Source organism: Carcharhinus amblyrhynchos, chromosome 1 (genome assembly GCF_965287045.1).
Source record: "Carcharhinus amblyrhynchos chromosome 1, sCarAmb.v2.hapA, whole genome shotgun sequence".
NCBI lineage: Eukaryota > Metazoa > Chordata > Chondrichthyes > Carcharhiniformes > Carcharhinidae > Carcharhinus > Carcharhinus amblyrhynchos.
In genome coordinates this window covers 77,616,175-77,641,090 of record NC_137324.1, presented here as the reverse complement: position 1 = coordinate 77,641,090, position 24,916 = coordinate 77,616,175, and the positions used below count along the sequence as shown (strand labels likewise).

General features: G+C 41.9%; 2 protein-coding genes across 4 annotated transcripts in view; both read left to right on the top strand.

Annotated features, from left to right (window-relative positions):
• Nucleotides 1-24,916, top strand: part of paics (phosphoribosylaminoimidazole carboxylase, phosphoribosylaminoimidazole succinocarboxamide synthetase) — a 277,223-nt gene that overhangs the window by 72,982 nt on the left and 179,325 nt on the right. The window lies entirely within an intron of this gene.
• cracd (capping protein inhibiting regulator of actin dynamics) overlaps nt 1-24,916 on the top strand; it is a 220,172-nt gene that overhangs the window by 138,251 nt on the left and 57,005 nt on the right. The window contains exons 3-4 of one of the 3 annotated variants that reach the window (XM_080187208.1): nt 8,817-8,985; nt 15,259-15,394. In XM_080187208.1, the coding sequence (XP_080043334.1) occupies nt 8,817-8,985; nt 15,259-15,394 (305 nt within the window). Of the gene's footprint in view, nt 1-8,816; nt 8,986-13,586; nt 14,069-14,362; nt 14,469-15,258; nt 15,395-24,916 lie in introns of those variants that run through there. The other 2 variants (XM_080187215.1, XM_080187224.1) reach the window with 2 other exon arrangements.

Below are 24,916 nucleotides of genomic sequence, written 5' to 3'. Positions count from 1 at the left end.
TGCTACTGGGGGGATTCCATGATGGTAATGTCATCGAAAGGGAAGGGGAGACAGCTAAATTCTTTCTTTTTGAAGATTGGCATTGTCTGGTCCAGTGTTACTTACCACTTATCAGCCCACGGCAGAATGTTGTCCAAGCCTTGCTGCATATGGGCATGGACTGCCTCAATATCTGAGGAGTTATGAATGGTATTGAACACTGTGCAAACATCACTAAACATCCCCATTTCTCACCATATGATGGAGGAAGATTATAGATGAAGCAGCTTAAGATGGTTGGGCCTAGGAAACTACTCTGAGGGACTCCTGCAGTGATGGCCTGGAACTGAGATGATTGACCTCCAACCAACCACACTCATCTTCCTTTGCACCAGGTATGATACCAGCCAGTAGGAAGTTTCCCCCGATTTCCATTTTCTCCAGTTTTGTTCGGGCTCCTTGACACAATACTCAGTCAAATGCTGCTATGATGTCAAAGGCAGTCACTCCTGTAATGAGGTCAGGAACTGAATGGTCTTGGCAGAAACCAAACAGGATGTCTATGAGCAAGTTATTGCTGAGGAATTGCCATTTGATAGCAGTGTCAATGATGCCTTCCATCACTTTGCTGATAATCGAGAATAGGCTGATGGGGCGGTAATTGGCCTGTTTGGAATTGTCCTGTTTTTTGTGAACAGAACATACCTGGGCAATTTTCCACATTGCCAGGTAGATGTCAGTGTTGTAGTTGTACTGGACAGCTTGGCTAGGAGCACTACTAGTTCTGGAGCACACATATTCAGTACAATTGCTGGAATGTTGTCAGGGCCTATAGGCTTTCAATGTTAGGTACCTTCAGGCATTCATTGGTATCACGTGGAGTGAATTGAATTGGCTGGAGAGTGGTATCTGTGACATTGGGGATCTCAGGCACAGGCAGGGATAGATCATCTACTCTGGCTGAAAATGGTTGCAAATGCTCCAGCCTTGTCTTTTGCACTGATGTGCTGGGCTTCCCCATTATTGATGATGGGGTATTATAGAGCACCATGTCCGCACCTTCCTCCCCTTCCCCCTCCAGTTAGTTGTCTGACTGTTCACCACCATTTACGCTGGACTGCAGTCCTTAGATCTGATCCATTAATTGATGGATTGCTTAGCTCTTTCTGTTGTACACTGCATCAGTTGTTTGGCACGCAAGTAGCCCCATGTTGTAACTTCCCCAGATTTACATCTCATTTTTAACTCTGCCTTCTGCTGCTCTTGACATTTCGTCATGCACTCTTCTTCGAATCTGGGTTAATCCCTTGGCTTGATGCTAATTGTAGATTCAAGGAAATGCCGGGCCATGAGGTTACAGATTTGTCTTAATCTCCAACTGCTGTGAATTTGGTGCACCAATGCTGAATGAAGTTAGTGCCAGATTTTCAGCATAAGTGATCCAGGTTACTTCTAAAATGTAATAATAGAATCTAATAAGGTACTTAGGTATGAAGTATTTTGAAAGCAGCTTATAAACAACAAAGGACCTAACCATTTTATTAGCAAATAGGTTCTTTAAGAGTAATATGTCAGGCAGCAGCTATGGGAACAATTTTGGGTGAATTTAGCTTTGCAGCATCACAATAATGATTACCGACTGAAGTACAGACCTCAGACCCTACACCCTTAGAATGTACTTCTAAACTGATTAGCTAAGCAAAGAACAAAGGAATCCTTTGAATGAAACATCATTATTATGTTTTACAATTACAAACGTACATTTTCTGTTTTAAAAATACTGAGTGTGATGAGCGTTAAACTGAGATTAGTTATACTATTCTCTAAAGAGACGCTGGTGCAGGGGGGATTAATTATTACTTTCGGGTGGGCTGCAATCCTGAGGAGGGATTGTCATTTTCTCGTTGAAGAACCTGATAATTTACATCCCACCAAAATCAATGTTTTAACGAAAAGCTTTTATGAATTAGCAAATTTGCCAAATGAACCACATGGGGTTATTTTTCTCACTTTGCTGATCGGGAGCCTCCACTAACACGGATAAAGCTTCCCACCCGCAGTGCGCAGTTAGAAAATTTCCACGTAAAACTTGATGTAAATCAAAATGATAAAAGTACAACAGCCTCAACTTCCTCCCCAAACAAACCAAGGATTGAAAGCATTTCTTTTTCATAAAGTTATCGGGCTTTTAAGTTAAAAGGATATAAATTGACCATCATTGTTGCCATTTTCTCAGTGGAAAAATGGGGACAACAATGATCAATTATGCACTCAAAGGTGCCTGAAAAATGTTTAGTGCCAGATTGACCTCAGAAAAATGTTTTGGTGTCTATGGTGGCCACCTAAAAATGACTTTATGTCTGTTGCTTATTCTAATAAGGAACCTAACAGATGTTTCGGACTCCGCAGAGAAATAGAGCAAACATGAATATGGCGTAACATGAGTCCAGCATGAAAAGAATAAGTACATAATTTTTAAATTTGATTGTGAAGCAGCAAGGTGACACAGTGATTAGCACTGCTACCTCACAGCATCAATTCCAACCTTAGGTCACTGTCTGTGTGGAGTTTGCACATTCTCTCTATGTTTGCATGGATTTCCTCCAGGTGCTCCAATAACCTCTGACTGTGCGAAAGGGTTAGGTGGATTGGCCATGCTAAATTGCTCCTTAGTGTCAGGAGGATTAGCAAGGTAAATGGGGTTACAGGGATGGGGTCTGGGTGGGATTGTTGTTGGTGCAGACTTGATGGGCCGAATATCTTCCTTCTGCCTCTAGGGATTCTATGATTTGATGAGAAACATGAGTGCACCCTCCAGCCGCACAGCATTCTTGACTGCTAAGCATGATTACATCCCCTACATTTGTCCTGCCCACCCCAGACTCACCACGGCTGTTGCTGCTGATGGAAGTAACCCAACATTTAACCCTCTAGTGCCTCTGGAGACGTGACATCTGCTGCTCGCCTGAGGTATTTTGGTGAGGCTTGAAGTACAACTTCGAAAATGAGCCTGACCTGATATTTTTGCATACTTCTCCCCATCCTGTTTGATTTTGGTGGTTTGAACTATTGTTTTGATCTATTAAAAGCTAATCACTTCATTGTGCGAATCATTTGGCTCAGTTGCCTAGCTGGCTAGAGTGTGCGCCAACAGCATGGATTCAATCCATATATCTGCTGTGCTGTTTGCGGAAGCCTGCCTTCACACCTTGCCCCATGCTGTGGCGTGGTGCCCTCAAGCTACATATAATCAATTGTCTCTTTCTCACTGATGGAGAGAGTTGCCTATGGTCCTCTGTGGACCCTGGTTAATTAATTACTTAATTGGAAATGCTGTTAACCTAATAAATTTTATTTTTGCGCTGTGTATCATTAACAGGTCTGTGGTGAATAATGATTGCTTTTCTGTCCAGTCACGTGAAAAATACAATATATTCCAATTTAATATCATTGCATATAGCACATTACCAGTGCACCAGCAGTATTATACGCTAATCGTCCTATTAACTCAGGTCTCTATTGTAATATCAATTATATTTCTGGATGAAAAAACTCTTTTGTAATTATTTATTTGGTGTTTAAATTCAGCTGGAATACTGAAAAGTTTATTGCAAAGGGTGAGTCTGTTTAATGATGTACTCTGGGATAATGCACTGTTAACTTACCAGATTGTATCGCAGCACCTATATGATTTATTGATTACTTGTATTTAAAAGACAGAAGGACAAGATTCAGCATAAGTAATCAAACTACCCTGCATTAGGGTTCAGCATATCTCTGGAAATTTGTTCATGTCGCCTGCCACAAAGCATTTAATCACATGCTGCTGATCGTATGATGCTTAAATTATGTGACATTTTCCACATGACATTTGCCTGTTTGCCAATATCATGGCGTTTATCTTATCTGAGTGGCTACGTATCATAAAATCTTGGTTTAGTATTTGACCTCTTCTTTTATAGAAGAATGAACACCATAAATTCTAAATCAGAGAACGAGGACGAAAGGACAGAAAGCTTTCAGAATAGAAACTGAAACATGTAGGAAGTAACTTTGAACGAAAGCTTTTTTATTACTTCTTACAATGCACATCAGGTTGTAAAAGCAATAAATCAAACCTAAGCTAAAATCACCCATTCCAGAATCTAACTTTGATGGCAAGGCTCGGAAGAGGGGGTGATCTTTGCTGGGGTGGGATGCTAATCGCCCATGTGCAATGTTGCACTGTTCAGCATATTAAATAGGCATCTGTGAAGAGCTCTCTCTCTCTCTCTATTTCTCTCCCAATCTGTTCATGCTTCTCTCTGCAACCACCCCCCTCCCCTGCCTGCCTTCCACCCCGCCCCCAAATCCCTGGTTTGCTGCTTCTTTCTCTCCATCCCCAGTTCTCTACCAGAACATATAAGGCCAAGTACAAAGAGAGACAGGCGTAAAAATCAATTCCACCAGCCAGCATGTCAGATTGTAGGCGTGATCTTATGCTGTGACCATTCTCCCAGAGGTGGGTTCGAGGGCAGCAGAGCTGTCTATTCATAAGAGACAGATTGCCAGTTAGGGTAAGTAAATGGCATATAAAAGCTTATTAATAGGAAGCAATCAAATTTTTTCAGTTGCCTTATGTGCCCATTTCAAATCAGGATTTTCTGTTTTTTGGGTGGTTGGGGTGGGGTCCTACAAGTTGGACCAGCTTACTCAGGAGAAAGGTTAGTGTCAGCCTCAGGGGCTGTTAGGGGCAGGGGCGCGCTGCTTGCAATGCTCGCCTCAGTGCAATGGGACGTCATCCCAGTTATAATAAAAACAAGAATGCCCTCTAGCCCTCAGTCCACACTCTCCCTTATCCCCATGCCCCATTCATGCCATCTTATGCCCCTAAACACCTGCTGGGGTCCCTCATGTTAAGCTGTGCCCTCAAGTGTCCCCTATGGCCCCTCATGCCAATAAATGCCCCCTAAAAAACCCTGTGCCTTCCCTCATGCTCCCTATGCCAAGATATGCCCCCAGTCACCCCTCTATGGCCTCTCATATACCCGTGCTAAAGTATGAGGCTTGGCTGAGAGCCCTAAATCTATCAACCTTTTGATGTACCTGAGCCCTGGGGCAACCATTGCTTGAGTGACAGCTCTGTCTCTCTGATCTATGCTGTCAATTTCACAATGTTTATTTACAGAAAATAAAGAGGTTTCAAGTACTTGCAGTTTCAGTTGTTGAACTGAACTAGTTTAGCTAAACTAGCACTAAATGTAAAAAAGGATTATAAGAGTTTTTATAAATATATAAAGAGGAGGAGGCTGGCTAGGGTGAATGTTGGACCCTTAGAGGAAAAGAGGGGGGATTTAGTGGTGGGGGATGAGGAAATGGCTGAGGCCTTAAATAAGTTTTTTGCTTCGGTCTTCATGTAGGAGGACGCGAATAGTTTGCCGGGTATTAAAGATAGAAGGATGGTAGGAGTTGAGGGCCTGAATGCAATTACTGTCACTAGAGAGATAGTGCTCGACAGACTAGCGGGACTGATGGTGGACAAGTCCCCAGAACCGGATGGAATGCATCCCAGTGTTCTGGAGGAAATGGCAGAGTTGATAGTGGATGCCTTAGTGATTATTTTCCAAACCTCGCTGGATTCCAGGGAAGTGCCGGAAGATTGGAAAACGGCTAATGTTATGCCACTGTTTAAAAAGGGTAGCAGGCAAAAGGCAGGGAATTATAGGCCGGTTAGTTTAACGTCTGTTGAGGGAAAAATGCTTGAATCCATCATCAAAGAAGAAATAGCGAGGCATCTTGAGAAGAATTGTTTGATAGAGCAGACGCAGCACGGATTCGTTAAGGGGGAGTCGTGTCTGACGAACTTATTGGAATTCTATGAGGATGTGTCTAGTGTGGTGGACGGAGGGGAACCGGTGGATGTGGTGTTTCTCGATTTTCAGAAGGCGTTTGATAAGATGCCACACAAAAGGTTGTTACAGAAGGTTAGGGGGCATGGAGTCGGGGGTAAGGTGTTAGCGTGGATAGAGGATTGGCTGTCAAATAGGAGGCAGAGAGTTGGTATCAATGGGTGCTATTCTGATTGGCGGTTGGCGACTAGTGGAGTGCCCCAGGGATCGGTGCTGGGACCTCAGCTATTTACCATTTATATAGATGATCTGGAGGAGGGAGCTGAGTGTAGGGTGTCGAAATTTGCTGATGACACAAAGATAAGTGGAACAGCAAATTGTGCGGAGGGTGTAGAAAGTCTGCAGAGGGATCTAGATAGGCTGAGTGAGTGGGCGAGGACCTGGCAGATGGAATACAATGTTGGCAAGTGTGAGGTTATCCACTTTGGCAGGAATAACAGTAGGAGGGACTACTATTTAAAGGGCGAAAAGCTGCAGCATACTACAGTGCAGAGGGACCTGGGGGTCCTTGTGCATGAGCCACAAAAACCCAGCCTGCAGGTGCAGCAGGTGATCAGGAAGGCAAATGGGATGCTGGCCTTCATAGCGAGGGGGATTGAATATAAAAGTAGGGAGGTCTTGCTGCAACTGTACAGGGCACTGGTGAGGCCGCAGCTGGAGTACTATGTGCAGTTTTGGTCGCCGCACTTGCGCAAGGATATTTTGGCCTTGGAGGGAGTGCAGAGGAGATTCACTAGGCTGATACCGAAGTTGAGGGCGTTGAACTATGAAGAGAGGCTGAATAGACTGGGCTTGTACTTGTTGGAGTTTAGAAGGATGAGGGGGGATCTTATTGAGACGTATAAGATGATGAAGGGGATGGGTAGGGTAGAGGTGGAGAGGTTCTTCCTGCTCAGAAAGGACAGCAGGACTAGAGGGCACAGCCTCAAGATAAGGGGGGGCAGTTTAGAACGGAGTTGAGGAGGAACTTCTTCACTCAAAGGGTGGTGAATCTCTGGAATTCTCTGCCAGTTGGAGTGGTGGAGGCTACCTCGCTAAATATATTTAAGACGCAGGTAGATAGGTTTTTGGTAGGCAAGGGGATTAAGGGTTATGGGGAGAAAGTGGGAAAGTGGAACTGAGCCACTTCAGATCAGCCATGATCTTATTGAATGGCGGGGCAGGCTCGAAGGGCTAGATGGCCTACTCCTGCTCCTATTTCTTATGTTCTTATGATCTTATACTTTAAATGGCCTGGATATTAACACATTTGTTAGGGTAATAAGCAAATGTTTTCCATACAATAGAAATTTATGAATGAATGCCTTTCCTTACAGCTTTTTTAGACATCCTGCTCTCACTATTAGATTCATGCCTACGGGCTACAATGGGTGAGTGGGCAATGAAGTGCCATAATTTGACATGGGGGCGTGTATGAAGGGCTGTAGGAAATTGATGGGGGGCATATCTTGACATGGGAGCATGAGGAGGATCTTTTGAACTTATTTTTCAAAAAGGCGCCCTTGTGCAGATTACGGGTTCACAACATCTCTCAGGTATAGTGAACCACGACTCTGAAAAGCTGATCCGACTCCACGAAAATTGAAGAGAACTAGAACATGTCTATCCCTGTAATGGAGTCAGCCAGGTCAGGAATATGGGGTGTAGGTTTGCAACCCAACCAGCTTGCACCCTGTGAAGACACCACTGAAAATCATAGACCCCAGATATAGGGTGGGGAATCCAGGAATCAGGACCTCCCTAAAAGGTTGAAAGGGCACCCCAATTGTAAATCCAGCCCAAAGATTCTAGTGGGGAAGGGGGTGGGAATTATATTGCTCCACTTCTTTAAAAAATTGAGCTATTTGCCTATTTTTCATTTATTTATAACTTGCTAACAAAATAGTGGGTTTGCATAGGTTTGAAATTTGTAACTTTGTTATGTGTTTGCATGTTACCTCTGTCTTGCATGACCCTATCCCAAAATTCTTTAAATAATCCTTCAATAATTCTTTATTAATATAAAACTTTCTGGAATAAGAGGGCAAAGATCTGTGCAGTTGCTAAGTGTAAATTGAGGCTTAATCCAATTAGTCTGCATTTATCTGTTATCCAGTGCATTGGGTGATTGTATATCTAACTTCACAAAAGATTAGAAAGGAGACCATTCCTGCTATCAGCAGTGTTCTTCCCTGGTTTTTGTGATTTGCAAATCCATTTTTGGTTCCAGACAATCCAGTTCAACTGACAGCAATCAGGTAAAGTGTGTGTGTGTGTGTGTGTGTGTGTGTGTGTGTGTGTGTGTGTGTGTGTGTGTGTGTGTGTGTGTGTGTGTGTGTGTGTGTGTGTGTGTACACATACATATGGGACAAAATCAAAGCACTAAACAGGTGATAACAAACATGCATTTTATACCTCACATGATTTTCTTTCTCAAATGGAGTGTAAAACAGGCTGTTAATCCACTTTTACCCGCTTTGCTCAACCTCTCGAAATACATTTTGTCCTAGAGAATCTGGGTGGCCAAAACCTTTCTCCATCAATGTTCATAGGGAGACACTTAGTGTAGCTCACAATGCTCCTGTCTGCCCCACACAAGTTGTCATTGAGGTACAGCATTGTAATGGGTGGAACTATTGTTTGCAGGCAGCATTTCCACATCACAGCAAGTTGATTATAAATTCTGACGCCTCATTTCATTGGCCTTAGAGTGATGTGACCTTATAAAACCTTAAAACTGTATTAAGGTTAAATGCATCCAACAAGTAAACATTTTACAAGTATATATTTTTAGCTGCAAGAAACTCCAGTTGCTAAACTACAGAAGATGCCTGGCTGATGTCAGAATTGTACTTTGCCCATGTTTTGCATATGACTGTACAATATTGTTTATTCTATGCAATCAACGTTGACTTTTGACATAACAGCAAATAATATACATAAAGTGTATGTGATCCTTGCAATTAACAGAGAAGAAAAAGCAGGGCAAATTCCAACCATTAAGGAAACTGTTCGGTAAAAAACGAAGGAAGGTACCGCCCATAATTCCTGAGAAAGTAAATCTAAAATCCAGTCAATCGACTGGGGATGTTCGAAATGGGATTGGGTCAGCTGATGGGGAATCGGAAGATGAATTAAGGTAAAAACTCCTTGAACTATATTTTTTCATTGCAGTTTAAACAGAGTATAGAAGTCCTGTAGCGTAGTAAAGTCATGAACCAATAATTCTGACTTGTGTTACATTCAGCATTATTTTTAATCGTGCATGTTGAGTGTTTGCTTGAGGAACTGGAACCAAGATGAAATGATAGAACAGCAGGTTAATTTGAGAAAAACACAGAGTCAATTACTGAAACTTAATTGGATTTGAGTTTGGCACTGCTAAAACAAGATATGGTGCTTTCTGAAATTACCATGTATAATATATGCAATATATTCATTTAGGAAAGATGACACTAGACTAGTAATTCAGAGACCTAGGGCAAGATGTGGAGACCTGGGTTCAAACCCCATCATGGTAGATGGGGAAATTTAATTTCAATAAATATCTGGAATTGAAAGTCTAATGATGACCATAAAACAATTGTAAATTGTTGTAAAAACCCATCAAGTTCACTAAGGTCTGTTAGGAAAGGAAATCTATTGTCCTTACCTGGTCTGGCCTACATGTAACTCAGATCCTCAGCAATGCGGTTGACTCTCAAATGCCCTCTGAAATGGAGGGCAGTAAATGCAGGCCCAGCCAGCGATGCTCACATCCCATAAATGAATTAAAAAACGAATACGGTATAAGAATATGGTGCATACACACTTACCGTGTGTAATATTTGCAATATATTCAAATGTGATCAGAACGTGTCATTTTTAGATATTAGTAGATTCATTAGTATAGTCATGGAATCCCTACAGTGCAGAAGGAGGCCATTCAGCCCATCAAGCCTGCACTGACATCAATCCCACTGAGGCCTTATCCCTATGACCCCATGTATTTACCATACTAATCCCCTGACAAAGGGGCAATTTAGCGTGGCCAATCAACCTAACCTTTGGACTGTGGGAGGAAACCGGAGCATACAGAAGAAATCCACACAGACAACCAGGCTGGAAGTAATCCGGGACCTTTGACGCTGTGAGGCAGCAGTGATAACCACTGTGCCACTGTGCCGCCCATCAATAACATTTTGAGTAAAGCAATAAGACGTTCACCCACCAGCTTTATGGGTTTCAATTTAACACAATAAATCACAATGCATTAACGTTTATGCTCGTTCTCATCAAACGTTGATAATTTGATAATTTTAACCTCCTGTAGCCTCAAGTCTTCCTCATCAAATGGTGATTTGGAGCTGCTAAACTTTGGATAGCCTTCTATACTGAATGTATATCATATATAAGTGCTACATTGTTTTATAAAACCTAACCATTCAGATCAGATCACCAGATCTTTTCAGTCTAATGGAGCCACTCATGCATGTATAATATCCTCCTGTCACTATAACATATGGTCGCTGCTCCCCAATTAAAATATTGGGAGGGGGCAGTGGGGATCCCCACCTGCAGCTATTGAATGGCCAATGGGCCATTAATAGATTTGGCAGCAGGTAATCTACCCCTCAATGACAGGAAGTTCAACCTCAGAGAGCAACTGGTCAATAAGAAGCCGGCAGCTGTCCAGTACAGGCAGTGCCCCTGCAAACAAGAGTGTAAATACAATCACTTGTTTATATATCTGTTTAAACCTAGTGACCTTATCTTGATTTGTATCTTAACATGGAATTGCAGGTTGACAAATGCCCAGGTCCTCATGGATTTCATCCTAGGGTCATGAAGGAAGTGGCTAGTGAGATAGTTGATGCATTGATGGTAAAAGCATCAACTAGTTATGACGAGGGGTCATCGAGACAAACATTGGCCCTATTGTCTCTTGACAGATGCTGTTAGACCTGTTGAGATTCTCCAGCATTTTTTGTTTTTGAAGCATTGGTGGTGATTGGTGTCGAAATTTGCTGATGACACCAAGATAGGGGGAACGGCAAATTGTGCGGAGAGTGTGGAGAGTTTGCAGAAGGATCTAGATAGGCTGGGCGAATGGGTCAGGAAATGGCAAATGGAATTTAATGTTGGCAAGTGTGAGGTGGTCCACTTTGGTAGGAAGAATGGTAGGAAGGACTATTACTTACGGGGCGAAAAACTGCAGCAGGCGATGGTGCAGAGGGACCTCGGGGTCCTTGTGCATGAGTCGCAAAAACCCAGCTTGCAGGTGCAGCAGGTGGTCAGGAAGGCGAATGGGATGCTGGCCTTCATAGCGAGGGGGATTGAATATAAAAGTAGGGAGGTCTTGCTGCAGCTGTATAGGGCATTGGTGAGGCCGCAGCTGGAGTACTGTGTGCAGTTTTGGGCACCGCACCTGCGCAAAGATATTTTGGCCTTGGAGGGAGTTCAGAGGAGGTTTACTAGGCTGATACCGGAGTTGAGGGGGTTGAGCTATGAGGAGAGGCTGAATAAACTGGGCTTGTACTCGTTAGAGTTTAGAAGAATGAGGGGAGATCTCATTGAGACATATAAGATGATGAATGGGATGGATAGGATAGAGGTGGCGAGATTCTTCCCGCTCAAAAAAGACAGTAGGACTAGGGGGCACAGCCTCAAGATAAAAGGGGGGTGGTTTAGAACGGAGTTGAGGAGGAACTTCTTCACTCAAAGGGTGGTGAATCTCTGGAATTCTCTGCCCATTGAAGTGGTGGAGGCTGCCTCGCTAAATATTTTTAAGACGCGGGTTGATGGGTTTTTGATAAGAGAGGGGATTAAGGGTTATGGGGAGAAAGCGGATAAGTGGAACTGAGCAGCGACATATCAGCCATGATCTTATTGAATGGCGGGGCAGGCTCGAAGGGCTGGATGGCCTACTCCTGCTCCTATTTCTTATGTTCTTATGTTCTTATGTTATTTCATTTTCCAAAATTCACCAGATTCACCGTATTGAAAATTTCAAATGTCACTTCTTTAATCAAAAAGGAAGGGATCCAGGAAACTACAGGCTGGTTGGCTTAACATCTGTCACAGACAAAATGTTAGAAGCTTTCAGATGCATATAGATGAATTCAGATGAAATTTAGAGCACATTGATGAATTCAAGATAATCAGGCAGAGTCAATATGGTCTTGTGAAAGAGAATGGTGTTTTATCAAGTTATTGGAGTTTTTTGAAGAAATAATATTTGCTATGAATTAAGGAGAACTATTGGATTTACTATTCTTCAACTTTCAGAAGACATTTGATAATGTACTACATCAAAGGTTATTGCAGAAAATAAGCTCATAGTATAAAGGTAACAGTGGCATGGAGAAGAATGGCCACCTAACAGAAAACAGAGAGGAGGCATGAACGGGTTATTTTCTGGTTGGCGGGAGATATAGGAGGCATGGTTAGTAAGTTTGCAAATGACACCATGGTGGTATAGTGGACAGTGAAGAAAGTTACCTCCAATTGCAACGGGATCTTGATTAATTGGGCCAAGGATTGACGAATGGCAAATGGAGTTTAATTTAGATAAATGCGAGGTGATGCATTTTGGTCGATTGAACCAGGGCAGGACATAGTTAGTGGTAGGGCATTGGGGAGAGTTACAGAACAAAGAGATCTCGGGGTACATGTTCATAACTCTTGAAAGTGGAGCCACAGGTGGACAGAGTGGTGAAGAAGGCATTTAGCATGCTTGGTTTCACCAGTCAGAACATTGAATACAGGAGTTGGGATGTCGTGTTGAAGTTGTATAGAACTTTAGTGAGGCCACAGCTAGAGTACTGTGTGCAGTTCTGGTCACCACATTATTGGAAGGAATTGATCGCGCTGGAGAGGTTGCAGAGGAGATTCACCAGGATGCTCCCTGGGATGGAACATTTAAGTTATGAGGAGAGATTGTGTAGGCATGGGTGGTGTTGTGAGAGTTCTTACTGTGTTTACCCCAGTCCAATGCCGTCATCTTGTTTTCACTGGAGCAGAGGAGACTGAGGAGCGACCTGATCGAGGTGTACAAGATGTTGAGGGACACGGATAAAGTGGATAAAGAGCAACTGTTCCCCTTAGTTGGAGGATCAGTCACAAGGGGACATAGGTTCAAGGTGAAGGGCAAGAGGTTTAGGGGGATGTGAGGAAAAACCTTTTTACCCAGAGGAAAGTGGTGGTCTGGAATGTTCTGCCTGGCAGGGTAGTAGAGGTAGGTTGCCTCACATTCTTTAAAAGATACCAGGATGGGCACTTGTTACATTCAGGGCTGGGGGCCAAGCGCTGGTAGATGGGATTAGGTGGGAGTTCAGGTGTTTCTGATGTGTCAGTGTGGAGTCGATGGACTGAAGGGCTTCTTCTGCGCTGTATGATTCTATGAGTATAATTCTTATGCTACCTTTCATTTGCTCTAAATTTGGCAGGAAAACTGTTATCCTTATGGTTGACTGAGTTGAAGCTGGAGTAAATTGGTTCTGTTGTCTGAAATAATTGGCTTCTAATTGTGGGGAAAATGTTTTCTTCTCAATTTAATATCAGGATGTCTATCGGACAAATGACAATACAGTTTAAAATCCAGATTTCAATGGAATAAAAGTTTTGTCTGACAGAATTTATTGACATTGGACTTTGTAATATGCTATTGCAATTGACTGGTTTTGGCTGATATTTTACACACCAAAAAACATAACATACAGTTTAAAAACAGACAATACCAAGGAGTGGAACATTTCAAGCACTGTTAAAATGAAAGGAGCTGCTTCCTAGAAACAGGAAACTTCCCCTCCATTGTGGATGTACTTAGTGCTGTTCTGGAGACTTACATTGGGAGGTTTTCAAGTCAGATAGAAAATTTAAAAATTATTTCTCTAAAGGCAGAAGTGATATTTCTGATTGCATTTTTCTATGCAGTATTCCCCTTAGGCTTCCCTTCATTTTTAAAACTAGCTATTGTATTTTCAATATCAGCGTCCCTCATTTTTTAAAATTCATTTATGGGATGTGGATGTCACTGGCTAGGCCAGGACTTATTGCCCATTTCCAGTTGCCTTTCAGAAGATGGTGGTGAGCAGCCTTCTTGAACCACTGCAAATAAGGGTATGGAAGATACTTGTGACATGGACAGAATCAGGGTACCTATGAAAAATCAAAGCATGCTTTTAAGGAGGGTTTCCCAAACTTGGACTTGGAGTGTGTGTCCAAAAATAAGAATCATAGAGGTAACTGTTAAAAGAGCTGCAATGAGTAATTAACAATTTGATTTTTCATAAACATTTTGCTGAACATTATTCTTGTAATCTGTTTATTTATGGGATTTATATTTAAGCAGATAGATATAGAGCAAAACTCTATTTTCTTAAACATATTCAAAATTGAAATGAATTATAGAAGTGTGCTAGTGTAATGGATTAATTTCATCTCTAAGACTAGGTTTGAAACTATTTTAGTCTTAGAAACACTGAAGTATATTTCTCTTTTTGATCATGTGAATGAATTCCCCATCTTTTCATTAGGAAGAGCACTCTGAGGAGGGGAGATGTATCCCTATAAACGTCACACACTTTGCCTGGGATGAGACTGAAATATTTTTAAAATTGTTATCCAACAAATTGACACAAGGTCTGTTGAACTTGCCACAACACCTTCCTTACCTCCTGTGATTGGATATGATTGAAAATCTCTGTCTCCTACAGCAATCTCAGGCAATGTGTGTCTGAATTGGTTTTCTCCATTGCAATTTCAGGCCCAAACCTCGGTAGAAGGCCTCCAGTGGTGATATTTCAGATGTTCACATGTATGATTTAAATGATTAACCTTTGAAAAAATAAGTTCCTCAATGATCAAAACTGTTTTAACTAACACACAACCCTGCCACCACCCAACCTCAACATTTTCTGGCAAATGGTAGCCCAATGCCCTCTTACTCTCTTCTGAAGGCAGCAAGCCCCTGGAAGTGCTGACAATCTTCCAATACCTCCTCAAGTTGACTTTCTTCACTTGTGAGTTCAGACAGATTATTGAACTACAGGTAGAGCTAAGCCCAACCCACCCAATGTTCACATACCCACAATGCTGACCAAGACAGGACAGAAAGCCTGAAGCAAGTTGATGAATTAGATCTAGCCAGCCCATTAATGCAGTGATTTTAAATATATACGTATAGATGTAAATCTACTCATCCAAAAAAAACCTTACATGTTTATATTTACAAAATATATCTGTAACTATACACTTTGGTAAAATATAGATGCATAAATACTACTGAGAATTAATTTAAAAAGATACATTTGAAGTGTAAATGGCAGGGCCACATGTGACAGGTTTTTATTATACCTGTTTAATATGAGTAAAATTAAGCAAGGTATTAACAGAATTTGTACCTTGTAACCTATTTATAAAATGTTGACAGGTCTGCTAGCACTAGCATGGGAACCAGGGCATTGTCACATGACAGTATTTTTATCCCAGAGGGCTCAGCAGGTGAAGGAGGAACAGCAGAAGTTACATTCCAGGAAAACCTCCCAGGAAAAATACAAACTCTTCAGGTGAGAGATGTTGCAACATATGGTGATAACAACACTGCTTTGACTGGAAGATTGCAGCATGGGCCATGTGACCCTGGCCTGAGCCAATGCATGCAGTTGCTATTGGCTTTGCATATATAATAATTGCCTCAAGCCAACTCCGAGTTGGGGTGGTTCAGTCCCTGTTTACAGAAAATAATTCTAATCCTCTTACTTTGGAGTTAGAAGGTAGCTGTAGGTAATATCATGGAATGAATATTCTTAATACTCTGTTCCCATTGAGTATAGTACTATTTTCTTTGCTAGTGCTATTCAACACTCTCTCCTTTATGTGCCTTATTCCTTTTTTCTACTTCCATATTGTAGGGTTTTTTTCAGACGTTAAGTGTTCAGCTGAACTCTAGCTGATACAAAGACTTGTGATGACAGTGTCCTGGTGACCAACCTTTATTGACCAACATATGCTGAGAGACAAGTGTTGGGCATTCCAACACTTGGCAGTATAACTGTACAATTTCCAAAAGTCATTTTGCATGCCCACTGGCTCATCCCAGTCAGAAACGAACTAATCATCATTACTACATATCAGTCATTATTAACAAATGTCATGTGCTTTGGCCAATTACATTTATTCTCTGACAGCATGGGAATAGTAGTTACGAATGATTTCTGACTGTCTTTCCCATGGCCACCTGTTGGTTGCTGCAGACCATGTTATCTGGTTTAATACTTTGTTCATTAAGCTATCTGGGATCACTAGCTTTGCTGTTGGCTGATGAAATGTTCTATTCATGGGGACTGTCTAGACACCATGTCCATAAGAGCTTTACTTCTCTGAGTGTACTGTTAGAAAGAATGTGATTCACTTTACTTGACTACTTTCCATGATGCCTTAGAACTCTGTGTCATTAGTCAAGATGTATGTTTTTTCAATAACACATTTTTCAGAAATACATGTTTGAATTCTCTAACTGTAGTTATATGTATTTCAATGCAAATAGTACCTCTATAAAATAAATGTGTAAGACAGTCTATGATTCTTATCCTAAGTTAATCCACTCTGTTTTAACAGTCTTTATTCATGCTTTAGTATCAGGGTATTTTGAATCGCTCAAACACATATGCTAGTGCCATCTTTTTGCCAATTTTAAGTTTTCTCAACCACACTAATGAGCTTCACCATAAAGGCAATGGTACAGAACCTATTGCAATGCAACTTACCGCTATTGAATGCATACTTCCTACCCCAGAATTGATCCCAGTGCCCAAGAATCTGAAGCCCTTCTTCCTGCACCATGCCTCAAGCCACTCATGATCTTATTTCTACTCTTGTTAATTCATAGCACTGAGTGTAATCCAGAGATTACAAACCTTGAGTTTCTACTTTTTAACTTCTTCCCTAGTTCCTGATAGTCTGACAGGAGTATCTAAAAGCTGCCCTCTACTTTGCATCAAATTACTGTAAAAAAATTGTACCAATAGTTAGAGATATGAATCTTCTGATGTTGACCTAAGATTCAAAAATCAACAGTCCACAGGACCAAGCCAATCATTTTTACCAATTTTGCAAAATACTAGAATGCATTAGAGAAATGAGGCGGCATAATGGCACAGTGGTCAGCATTGCTGCCTCACAACACCTGGGACCCGGATTCAATTCCCGGCTTGGGTCACTGTCTGTTTGGAGTCAACACGTTCTCCCTGTGTCTGCATGGACTTCCTCCAGGTGCTCCGGTTTCCTCCCACAGTCCAAAAGATGTGCTGGCTAAGTGCATTAGCCATGTTACATTCTCCCCCCCGCCCCCACAGTGTACCCAAACAGGGACCAGAGTATGATGACTCGGGGAATTTTCACAGTAACTTCATTGTAGTGTTAATGTAAGCCTACTTGTGACACTAATAAATAAACTAAACCAACTTCCAGCCTTCACAGGATAGAGCTGTTGCTTGGTGTTACTTTTGGAAATTAATATACAAATAAATTAATTAGATTAACCCTAAATAAAGACGGGGAAATGAAGTGGGGCAAGCAATTGACATGAATTTAGAGTAGTTGGGAAAGAACTAACATGATATTACTATGTTCAATTTAAGGGCAGGAAGGCTCAAATGTAAAGTGCTGGTTGTAAATTAAGTAGGAACCTGGCCCAGATTAATGGGGCAGAGAAGTTAGCAAATAAATTGAAAGATCAATTGTGGGAAATCTTCAAATTCATAAGCCAGGAGATGCCTCAGAGTTGCTCCCACTCTAGCAGTTTGTGGTGAAATTATGATTTATTTACAGTTTACTTTTGATGAACTAATCACGAGGGTTTGGGAACATGTGGCAAGAGGATGCAGGAACCCACCGGCTATAATGCAATATGACAAAATGATTAGCAAGTAATATAAAAGGAAATAGTGTTTTTTTTAGCAGTCTTTAAATGTAAAAGAATAGTGTTTGCTGTGAAACAAATGAGAGTTAGAATCCAGAGTTAGTTTGAGGTAAGAAATCTCTCTCACAAGAATGTAAGATAGAGATGCTTCAGTTCACTGAAGAGCAGTTACAATAATCGTACATTTATCCACAGTACGGTTACAGCTGTCCAAGTTTTTTTGTCTGCATGTTTAGTGGAAAAAAAACAGAAATAAAGTGAAAAAATTAAACTCAATAAACACCTCAGGCTTACCAACTATAGTGACTCCACCCCTAGCAAACACATCTAGGAAAACAACAGACATATATAAGACAAGGGTTACAATAAGAGACAACTTCCATGGACACAACCCATTCTAAACATATTAACCCTCTATTCCCCACATCAATGTTATGCCAGTCAGGATGAAGAAGGAAGTTTGATTTTGGAGGATCACTTAAAGACAAATATATGGATCAACTTCAGTTTTTACAGTTGGTGTGAGTGAGGATGTAGGTGTGCTTGAGGAGGATGTGGAATAGTTATCAGAGATAACTGTTGACAATGCATAGACCACAATCCTCACAGTCACACTGAGGTCAGGCCTGTTGGTGTCTCCAGCACTCATCTGCTGAAGTCAATGGGAGGCACCTTACTGGCATGGAACTAGTGGTTTCCTGTGCTCCCTTCCCATAGCTCTAATGTCTGGCTGCCATCCAGGGGGAAGTGTCCAACCAACATCAGAAACTGAACTCATTCCTCTCAGCTTAGCCTTTGTGTAAGAGGTACAATACATTATTTTCTTTTTTTAACGTCTTTCCTGGAATCCTAGCAGCTTTCTTGCTTGGATGCCTCCATCTGGGCCAGTTCTGTGTTCCGGATAGCTGATCCTCATTAATCATGCAGTGTTCTACTGGCTCCCTTAGAGTTTAGGGATGAGGAACCTCCAGCTAAAGTTTTGTCTGCCTCATCCCTTCTGCATATGTAGTCTTGTAGTAAGCAGGTGCAGTCTCTGCTCTCTTACAAGAATGAGTGTAACTTCCCAAATATGGTTGAGATTCTTTTTCTGAGCTGTTTCACAGGATGGAAATCCAGTGCAATGGTTGAGAGAATTTGGTATGATTTAATTCCCTAAAAGTGTTAGATAAAGTGATAATGTTCTTAAGAAGGGCATTATGAATTGATGCAAAGAGTACGAGAGTAAAGAAGTAATGGTAAATGGTGTAACATTTTGGACAGGCCAGAATTAGGGAACTTTGTGCAGTTTGGGAAATTAAAATCTCAGACAGAATACTAGGATGGTGCCAAGGATTTCCTTTGTTCCTTGTTGAACTTGAATGTATCAGAATGTATTAGGGGTTTGTATAGCTGTCTTGAGAAGTGTAGGAAATGTAATACTAAGGGAGATTATATCAGATTAAGTGCATTCAAATGTGTGTACTTTGTACCTGCTGATTATTTTCTTTATCAAAGTGGGAACATATATTCTGCCAATTTCCTACAACCTAATTTAAATTTTAATCCTAGAGCTTTCTGAAGTCTAGGAGAATTCAAGGAGGTTTAGGTTATGTTCAGAAATCAGATAGAATACAGATTTTTTTTTCAGCCGTACATTATCAAGTACTGACAATACAAGAGACATACTACTGTTCACTAAGGAACAAAGCTTTGACACTGAATGTGAGAGGAATATCTGAGTACAAGATCCAGAAATGTAACAAAATGCTCCTAACCGTTAAAATAGTGTAAATCTGGGAGTCTGATGGCGAGTTGCCAAGCTGTTCTGCAGCCAAACCGTCAGGAAGGTTAATTGAATTCATGGTTCTGTATCTCTGTAACTTATTGCTAACCTTTAATTCGGGGTAATTAGTGACTGAAGTATTGCCTGTATTTAATATCCTGTGGGAACTTGTTCAATGATATGTGGATATCTCTCAACCTGAGATCCAGATAATATGGCATGTGGGTGGTGAGAGAAAGTGGGATCTTGTTTGCATTTTCCAATTTGATCAAATGGGATATTTATGCTTATTATTGTCCCAATTGTTTCAATAATACATGGTGTGAGCAATAAAATGCTTGGAGAGCGTGTTTCATGCCTAGTAGGTTCTCATTTATTTAACAATTAACTTGTTCCAGTGAGAACAAACCAAGTTTCTCCAACCTCTCCTCATAGCAAATGCCTTCCATACCAGGCAACATCCTGGTAAATCTTTCTGCACCCTCTCCAAAGCCTCCACATGTTTGTGTAGTGTGTCGACCAGAATTGAACATTATTTTCCAAGAGCGGCCGAACTAAGGTTCTATAAAGCTGCAACATGACTCGCCAATTTTTAAACTCAGTGCCCTGGCCAATGAAGGCAAGCATGCCGTATGCCTTCTTAACAACTTTGTCTACCTGCATTGCTACTTTCAGTGACTTGTTCACCTGTACACTTAGATCCCTCTGCCTATCGATACTCTTAAGAGTTCTGCCATTTACTATATATTTCCTATCTGTAATAGATCTTCCAAAATGCATTACCTCACATTTGTCTGGATTAAACTCCATCTGCTATCTCTCTGCCCAAGTCTCCAACTGATCATATCCTGCTGTACTCTCTGATGGTCCTCATCGCTATCCGCAAATCCACCAACCTTTGTGTTGTCTGCAAACTTACTAATCAAACCAGTTACATTTTCCTCCAAATCATTTATATATATTACAAACAGCAAAGGTCCCAGCACTGATCCCTGAGGAACGCCACTTGTCACAGCCCTCCATTCAGAAATGCACCCTTCCACTGCTACCCTCTGTCTTTTTTGACCGAGCCAGTTTTGTATTCACCTTGCCAGCTCACCTCTGATCCCATGCGACTTCACCATCTGCACCAGTCTGCCATGAGGCACCTTGTCAAAGGCCTTACTGAAGTCCATATCCACAACATCCACTGCCCTACCCTCAGCAATCATCTTCATCACTTCCTTGAAAAACTTGATCAAGTTCATGAGACATGACCTCCCCTTCATAAAACCATGTTGCCTCTCACTAATACAACCACTCATTTCCATGTGGGAATAAATCCCGTCTCAAAGAATCCTCTCCAATAATTTCCCTACCACTGTTGTAAGGCTCACTTGCCTGTAATTGCCTGGATTATTCTTGCTACTCTTCTTAAACTAAGGAACAACATTGGCTGTTCTCCAATCCTCTGGTACCTCCCCTGTAGCCAATGAGGATACAAAGATTTCTCTCAAGGCCCCAGCAATTTCCTCCCTTGCCCTCCCAGTACTCTGGGGTATATTCCATCAGGCCCTGGGGACTTGCCTACCTTAATGTTTCTCAGGAATGCCAATACCTCCTCCTTTTTGATCTCAACATGACCCAAACTAGCTATACACCCTTTCCCAGACTCATCGTCCACCTAGTCCTTCTCGTTGGTGAATACTGATGCAAAGTATTCATTTAATACCTCGCCCATTTCATCTGGCTCCATGCATAGATTCCCTCCCTTGTTCTTGAGTGGGCCAACCCTCTCCCTGGCTACCCTCTTGCTCTTTATGTATGTATAAAAAGCCTTGGGATTTTCCTTAATCCTGCTGGCCAATGCTCTTTTGTGACCCCTTTTAGCCCTCCTTACTCCTTGCTTTTTTTCTACTTCCCTTGTATTCCACACTTCCTTCATGTGTTCCCAGGCTGCTAGCTTTGAAAATTGCTTCCTTTTTCTCTTCAACTAGGCTCACAATATCCCTTGTTATCCAAGGTTCCCAAAACTTGCCATACTTAGCCCTCATTCTTACAGGAATGTGCAGGTCCTGAATCCCTATCAACTTACACTTCAAAGCCCCCCACATGCCTGATGTTGATTTGCCTTCAAACATCTGTCCCCAATTTACATTCTTCAGTTCCTGCCTAATTTTGTTGTAATTAGCCTTCCCCCAATTTAGCACTTGAGGACTACATTTGTCTTTATCCATCAGTACCTTAAAGCTTACTGAATTGTGGTCATTGTTTCTGAACTGCTCCCCTACAGAAACATTGATCACCTGGCTGGGCTCATTTCCCAATATCAGATTCAGTATGGCCACTTCCCTAGTTTTTATTGTACATATTGTTTCAAGAAGCCCTCCTGGATGCTCCTTATAAACTCTGCCCCATTCATGCCTTTAGCACTAAGCGAGTCCCAGTCAATATAGGGGAAGTTAAAATCTCCCACCACAACAACCCTGTTACTTCTACACCTTGCCAAAACCTACCCACATATCTGTTCCTCTATCTCCCACTGGCAGTTGGTTGGCCTCTAGTAAACCCCCAACATTGCAACTATACCCTTCCTATTCCTGAACTCTACCCATATTGCCTAGCTGTATGAGCCCTCTGAGGTGTCCTCCCGCAGAACAGCTATGATATTCTCCTTAATCAATGGTGCAACTCTCCCACCCCTTTTACATCCCCCTCTATCCTGCCTGAAATTGATAGAAGCCTACAAGATTATAAGAATCATGGACAGAATGGATAGTCAGAAGATTTTTTGCAGGGTGAATGGGATGGGAATAGAGGGACATGGTCACCGAAAGGATAGAGGGTTTTAGTTAAGTCCGGTAGCATAGTTGGTGCAGGCTTGGAGGGCCGAAGAGCCTATTCCTGTGCTGTAATTTTCTTTGTTCTTTGTTCTATGTAGGGTGGGTTTGAAGTCTCCAACTCAGTCCTTTGAACTCAGCTGCTCATCTTAAATGCTATAAACTACAGGGCTATGGGCTATGTGCAGGAAGATGGGATTAGAAAGGGTGCCTGGGTGTCTTCAGACTGGCTTGGAAAATATGGGCCAAATAGCCTCCTTCATTGCTGTAACTTTTCCATGGTTCCATGTTTCAGGATGTTGTGACTGCCTTATTAAAAAAAAACTGAATTTCCATTTCATACTTTTTGTTACCTCAAAGCCTTATTCTTGCTGTTAAGAGGCCCTTTCTGACCCTCACAAGCATCTGAGCATTCTCACTGGGGTAGACATGAGAATAGTTGTCTCTGTGGGACACATCCTCTGATAAGGAGGAGGAGATTGAGAGGGAGAGGAAGAAGGTAAATAATGCACTGCTGGTGCATGAGAGTGGCAGAGCTTCCAGACCAAGAACATGATGAAGCCATCATGAATCATCAACAGAGGTATAGAACAGAGGCAGCCCCTCAAATATATAGGTAGAGACCGAGCTACGTCAGAAGACTAAAATATAATGCCAAAGGAGACTCAGGTTCTCAAGATCCACAGTCACCTCCCTTTGTGATGTGCTGGTAGAGGAATCCCATCCGACTGTGTTAGTGGATACCTGTATCTCTAAAGGTGACTCTTGCGCTGAATTTCTTTGCAACACAATCCTTTCAGACTACGTGTGAAGATTTCAGTGGCATTCTGCCGTCTGCTGCACACTACTCTATCAAGGTCTTTACAGATGCAATGTTCAGAAGGGCAGATAGTTACATTTGGTTCTCAATGGACCATCTTGTGAATTCAAATCACTTTTCTTTTTTAAAAAAGCCTGTTTCTTAAAAGTTCCAACCATATTTCCAGCCAGTGCATTAAAAATTGTTGCTTTGTATAAAGCGTGAAAGAGCCAGAGGCTTTGTGGTGATGGCAAGTTTCCAGCGGGTCTCAAGAGTGATTGACTGTACGAACAACACTATAAAGGCTCCAGTTGGCGAGCCCTGCACATTTATCAACAGGAAGGGCGTTCACTCCTTGAGCATCTTGTTGGTTTGTGACTATAATCGATGGATTAGAATCATAGAATAGAATCCTACAGTGCAGAAGGAGACCATTCAGCCCATTGAGTCTACATCGACCACAATCCCACCTAGGCCCTATCCCTGTAACCCCACATATTTACACCTATGTATCCTGAGGCACTAAGGGGCAACTTAGCATGGCCAATGCATCTAACCCGCACATCTTTGGACTGTAGGAGGAAACTGGTACACCCAGAGGAAACCCATGCAGACACAGGGAGAATGTGCAAACTCCACGTAGACAATGACCCAAGCCAGGAATCAAACACAGGTTCCTGGAGCTGTGAGGCAGCAGTGCTAATCACAGTACCACCATGCCACCCAAAATTGATTATGCAGGTATGGACAAGCTATCCAGGCAACCACGATTTGTGCATTTTGTGTAACTCTCAGGTGCAGACCTATTCATTTGAGGTTCTTCGGAACAATATGTTAATAGTCCAACTAGAGAGGGGGCTATACTGGACCTAATACTGGGGAATGAGCTCGGTCAGGTCATCAAAGTTTCAGGAGGGGAACATGTGGCAAATAGTGACCACAATTCTGTAAACTTTAGGATAGCAATGGAAAAAGATGAGTGTTGTCCTACGGGTAAGGTGCTGAATTGGGGAAAGGCTAAATATAGCTGGATTAGGCAGGAATTGGTGGCTGTTGATTAGGAGATCTTGTTCGAGGGTAAGTTCAGATCTGGCATGTGGGAGTCTTTTAAGGAGCAGTTGATAGGGCTGCAGGACAGTCTGTAAAAAGGAAGGATAGGAAAGGTAGGATTCAAGAGCCGTGGATAACCAGGGAAATTGAAGATCTAATCAAAAAGAAAAGAGAGACATATGTTAGGTCCAGGCAGTTAAAAGCAGATGGAGCACTGGAGGAATACAGAGAAAGTAGGAAAGAACTCAAACGGGGATCAAAAAGGGGTCATGAAATGTCCTTGGCAAACAGGATTGAGGAGAATCCTGAGGCATTTTATTTATACGTTAGGAACAAGAGAGTTGTCAGGGAAAAAAATCGGACCTCTCAGGGTCAAAGGAAGGGAATTATGCTTAGAGTCCAAGGAAGTAGGTGAGATCCTAAATGAATACTTTGCATCAGTATTCACAAAGGAGAAGGACATGTTGACTGGGAGTCTCTCAGAGGGATGTGTTGACCCGTTAGAGAAAATCTCAATTATAAGGGAGGAAGTGCTAGGTTTTCTAGGGAACATTAAGACAGACAAATCCCCAGGGCCTGATAGCAACTATCCTAGACTGCTCAGGGAGACAAGAGATGAAATTGCTGGGCCTCTAACAGATATGTTTGTCTCTTCATGGGACACAAGTGAGGTCCCAGAGGATTGGAGGATGGCAAATGTGGTCCCGTTATTTAAGAAAGGTAGCAAAGATAACCCGG